General features: G+C 45.9%; 1 protein-coding gene across 1 annotated transcript in view; it reads left to right on the plus strand.

Moving 5' to 3' along the window:
• Positions 1-5333, plus strand: part of SAP30L (SAP30 like) — a 9803-nt gene extending 4470 nt beyond the window's left edge. The window contains exons 2-4 of the mRNA XM_077266398.1: positions 2269-2391; positions 3663-3761; positions 4183-5333. Of these exons, the coding sequence (XP_077122513.1) occupies positions 2269-2391; positions 3663-3761; positions 4183-4314 (354 nt within the window). The 3' untranslated portion in view covers positions 4315-5333. The remainder of the gene's footprint in view (positions 1-2268; positions 2392-3662; positions 3762-4182) is intronic.
• The last annotated feature ends 374 nt before the right edge of the window (positions 5334-5707 follow it).

Genomic DNA, 5707 nt, shown 5'->3' on the forward strand with positions numbered 1-5707 from the left:
AATGGACCTCTATACACCTATGAAGATATTGCATTACAGACCAGACATTTGCAGCTAGAGAAGTAATTTACCTCATTAACAATGTATAGAGGGTATTTCTGAATCATTTAATGTTGGCTTCATAGGAAAAAAACTGTGCTTTTCATTCAAAAATAAGGAAATTTCTAAGTGACCCTAAACTTTGGAACGGTAGTGTATATAATGTACTGGTCATGTGTGTACTGTCTGTATACTGGTTGTGCGCCGTGCTGGCGTATACTGGGATGTCCTGTACTGGCGTATACTGGTCATATGGCGTACTGGTCGGGCGTTGTGCTGGCATATACTGGCTCATACAGAGGTTTTTCAATCCAGCTAACTGAATTAAAAGCAAAACCACTTGACCACAATGGTGATCTTATCTCATTTCGATTACATGGCATTGAGTCTCCAAACACAAAGGGCTGAAGATGGAGGAAGAAACATTCCCCGTTGTGAGACGTTCTGGATCTTTCCACTACAAACCAGATTCCCTCAAAACTTAAATTACAAAACTGATTTGATAGATTTCATGGATTAATTTAATATATGGAATCTCACCAATTCATGACTTCTGTTCCATGATTTTTTTTTTTTTTCAGCTATCCGCTTACATTTCCTTAAGTATTCACAATGATAGTGATGTCCGTTTATACTGACCCCATATTCCTTCTCTGCAATAAATAAATAATAACGGTGCACAATGGCAGTTCACACTGATGCTGCGGTTTCTCTCCAGTAGCTGACTGGCAGTGATGGTGCCCCCCAGGCTCCCTATAATGTAGAGCATGCACAAAGTGGGTCCGATGTCGGGTTATACGGTCACGATGAAGGGCACATGGGTGCCCGGGTCTGCGGCATTCATGTTTCTGTATTGATATGGAATATTTGCAGGAGAATGTTTTCAATTCCTACTGACACGATACAGTTTTTTCTATTTGGTTGTCTATGGTTCATATGCATGTTCACACCATCCCGTTCTAGGGTGTTATTCTGGGGCTGTCCGTGAGAGGGATGTCATCTAATTAGTGGCTTTGTGTATTTTTGTACCAGCAGTTTCGCCCCTTTTTTTTTTTTTTTTTTATGATTTCTACGATTTGAGTCCGCTAGACTCGAAACTCGTGAAAGTCGCAACACACAGGCTCTCCATACATGTGCTGTGACTGTCACACAGCCCCGACGCGTGCAGCTGCGGAGCCGGAGAGCTGATTATCGGAGTGCTCCAGGTATCCGGGTTCCCGCTGCAGCTTCTTCGATAAGTGCTATAGCTTGCCGAATAAGGAGGGAGCTGATGATGTTCACTCATGTCAAATCACCTGTATGTGTGTATATACACACACTCACTGCTGGTAGTATTAGGTGTATACTGGCCATGTACTGTATACTGGTTTTATACTGTACTGATGTATACTGTTCATGTACTGGTCTTATACTGTACTGGTTTATACTGGTCTTGTACTGGTGTATACTGTTCATGTACTGTATACTGGTTTTATACTGTACTGTTGTATACTGTTCATGTACTGTATACTGGTTTTATACTGTACTGATGTATACTGTTCATGTACTGTATACTGGTCTTATACTGTACTGGTGTATACTATGTTGGCCTATACTGGTTATATATGGTATACTGTACCGGACATTGACAATAGCATTAGTAGTGGTGAAAAAGCAGTTTGTGAAGAACTAAGTACACCCGTTGAATCAGTTGCTCATAGAACAACCAATAACTTGACGCTTTGGTTTTCTGTGTGGCTTTTAGTCTCTTGCTTTGTTCTGGAGGATTTGTGGCCGACTCCATATAACGTTGCTGAGGTCTCTTCAGGTTTGTGTCCGAGTGTCGGTGCAGGTCTAAGGTGTCATCACAGCATTTCCACTGGCTTATGGACTATGACTTGGCCATTGCTGAATCTTGATTCTTTTTTTTTTCAACCAGTCTGATGTAGATTTGCTGGTGCACATGAGATCGTTGCTCTATTATATGACCCAGGTTTAGCCAAGGTTTAGCTTTTGAGTTTGTGGCCTAGATAGCTGCGCTCCGTGAGTATTCTGTTGTGCCGGTGGAGAGACGGTGTAATGTGACTGCAGATATGCATTGTAATGTAATATACTCCAACATAGTAACTATACTGTACTGCTATACACCGTACAACTGATCACATCACTTTATACCATACTTCTGCACACTATACTTTGCGGAGTCCGTTTTCACTTCTTTTTTTTTTTTTTGTTCTTCCCCTTTCACAGGTCCGACATCTTTACATTTGCGATTTCCACAAGAATTTTATTCAAAGTGTCCGGAACAAGAGAAAGAGAAAAACCAGCGATGATGGTGGTGACTCTCCAGAACACGATACAGATGTTCCCGAGGTGAGAGGGATCTGCACAGAAGGTGGCACATCCATTAGCTGGGTCGTTGTTTTTCTCTAAACAAAGTCTTAAGGTGCCACCACAGGAGACGTAAGGCATTTGGAACGCCCCCCAAGGCAGACGCCCGAGGCTAATTGGGACGCCCCCCAGGCAGACGCCCGAGGCTAATTGGGACGCCCCCCAGGCAGACGCCCGAGGCTAATTGGGACGCCCCCCAGGCAGACGCCCGAGGCTAATTGGGACGCCCCCCAGGCAGACGCCCGAGGCTAATTGGGACGCCCCCCAGGCAGACGCCCGAGGCTAATTGGGACGCCCCCCAGGCAGACGCCCGAGGCTAATTGGGACGCCCCCCAGGCAGACGCCCGAGGCTAATTGGGACGCCCCCCAGGCAGACGCCCGAGGCTAATTGGGACGCCCCCCAGGCAGACGCCCGAGGCTAATTGGGACGCCCCCCAGGCAGACGCCCGAGGCTAATTGGGACGCCCCCCAGGCAGACGCCCGAGGCTAATTGGGACGCCCCCCAGGCAGACGCCCGAGGCTAATTGGGACGCCCCCCAGGCAGACGCCCGAGGCTAATTGGGACACTCCAAACCAGTTCAGATCCCCCAATTTTACAAATTCAGGCCACAGAAAAGTCAAAATTTGAAAAATGTATACCCTGCTCCTGACTCTTCCTAATTTCCAGCACTGCCACACAGTGTCCTGATTCTGTTGGACGAGTGTTTGGGCACCGGAATAGTTCTGATCCCGTCGGCAGATGCCGCCATCGTACAGTGAAGTATCCATTAGATACTACTTAGCCAGAAGAGGTTATTTCTTGGCCTAGAAGATTAATTCACCTGCTCCATCATTCTGATTTTTGTCAGAATCGTAGATTTTATTTTAGCCCGCGGGCGGTGAGGAGCGGATGCTGCCAGAGAAACTGAAGAGCGGCTGAGGTGCTTGGTAGCAGAGCAGCTTGAACCTCGGCAAGACCAGTCTGTTGCAAGTTTGTTGATGAACGGACATTTCATGGCTGCTTTAGACAGACCAACTATACTTCAGATACTTTTCACAGAACAATCAGTACTAGATTGTTCTGTGTCCATAGGTTGCTGCTGTTGTTGTCAGCACATGAGCTGTTTACACAGGACAATGTGCTGCCGAGGATGATGCTTTATAAACTAATTTAATAATCATTTCACCCGACGTACGAGCATTTCTCTGGGTACGCTGTTTCTCAATAATTGGGCCGTGTGATGTAGTAACGCCGTTTGTCTCTGTTTCTACAGGTGGACCTCTTCCAGCTTCAGGTGAACACTCTCCGCAGGTACAAGAGGCACTACAAGCTGCAGACCCGTCCTGGCCTGAACAAGGCACAACTGGCAGAGGTACAGTCCTAATGCTGACAGTCCCTACTGTGTGGTGAATTGGTAAAATTGGATAAATATCACACATTTCCTCTGCAGCGACCCCTACAGGAGAAATGTAGTAACACATGGCCAGGTCCGCTCCACCAAGGGCCACAGCGCTGTATTTTAAGTAGTGGCCATATCTGGTATTGCAGCTCAGTCCTATACGTTTGAATATCAGGCGCCTCCTGGCACTTCCCTCACAATCTCATATTCATGGCCCATCCTTAGTATTGGTAATCAAATTTTGTCCTACTAAAAAAAAACTTGTAAATTAATAAAAAAAATAGTTTTTTTTTTTATGTAATGTGTTTTTTTATAAAAAAAAAAAAAAAAAAAAAACTTGTATGACATTTTTTCTGACTTTGTTTTTACATTATATTTCAACGATTTTCACCAGACCGTGAGCCGACATTTCCGGAACATTCCTGTAAACGAGAAGGAAACTCTGGCCTATTTCATCTACATGGTGAAAAGCAACCGAAGCCGCCTGGACCAGAAATCTGAAAGCAACAAACAGCTGGACGCGTAGCCGCAGAGACTATGGCTCCCTGTGGGCCAGGGAGGAAACAAACTCTTAATCTGTACATAGGAATAGTGACCCTGGTGCCATATCGGAGCGTGGTGGTCCGCAGGAGCCCATGGTTATCGTATACCATGGGTTGGGACCATGGTGGCACTGCCAATTGCATGATGCCAGAATTGGTTTGACGAGACGCCTGCCCTTATCTTACACGTGCCTGGAGGATGTAAATAAGCAGCAGCCGGACGGCAGTAGTCCTCAGACCACAGATCCATGGTCGTGTCTGTAAATGCAGGATATATCTGATTTTACCCTTATTTTTCTTTTAGAAGGGTCTCCGAATTCACGGAGTTTAGGAGCTGGTGAATTTATGGCCAGGAACAAGGAGGTAATTTCTTTGGCTTCTACGAAGGGCCAATCTGCCAGTCACATCCTCCTCTGCCACCAGGAGCTCCTAAAGAGAACCCGTCCTATATCAGACCTCAGCGCCTGCTCCCAGTCATGTGATGGGCCCCGACGGGCCTGGCCCCTTAGTTGTGTCTGGTAATGAACTGTGCATGCAAGTATGCCATGAGGGATCCAGTTCCAACTAATTGACTGCAAGCCGAGATCTTGAAAACTGCAAGGAACTCCTGCCGAAAGTGTAGTCTTTGGCTGTGACGGACCCTCTGATGAGCCATGATGTGCTTTAATGAGAGCCCACCTATCGGGCAACCTTACTAATAGGCCTGTTCTGGGGACAGGACCCCAACCTCCAAATATTCCTGCTCCAGATTCTCAGCAATAATTGGCGCTCATGTCGGCAGCTGGCATTACAGGACCGGACATGTTTTTATATTTTTACTCAATGTTTTAATAACTCCCCGATTAAATTTCCATGAATTGCAGTCACCTGGATCCTCGCAGTAATTGTTATATGGTCACATTTGTATTTTAGGGACTTGTCATGTTTTAAAGTTGAGCACTTCCACTTGTACTTTGATATATGTAATCCGCAGACAATACAAGTGCTTGGATTACTTACTTGCTTGCAGCCATCATTTCTTATTTCTTCTGTACATATGTAATATTTTATGTTTCCGATATAGTAGATTGACCTTAGGGAGAAGGCGCACGTGGTTCGGCATGTATTGCTCCAGTAGGATCTTTGTGTAGTCCTGTGCGTCCATCTGTGGGACTAGTAGACTATATATCGGTTTAAAGGGGTCGTCGGGTGATAACTTGTTTTAACCGATCTACAGAATAGGTAATCAGTTGCCGATCGGTGGGGGGTCGGAGTGCTAGGAGCCACATCGATTGGCACAACGTTTCAAAATGGAACAGCAGGTCCGATGCCCAAGTGGCTCGCCAATCATTACCTGTGGGGTGCCGGAAAAAAACAAGCCTAGCCCTTAGCAGCCCC

Source organism: Ranitomeya variabilis, chromosome 5, assembly GCF_051348905.1.
Source record: "Ranitomeya variabilis isolate aRanVar5 chromosome 5, aRanVar5.hap1, whole genome shotgun sequence".
In the NCBI taxonomy this organism is placed as follows: Eukaryota; Metazoa; Chordata; class Amphibia; order Anura; family Dendrobatidae; genus Ranitomeya; species Ranitomeya variabilis.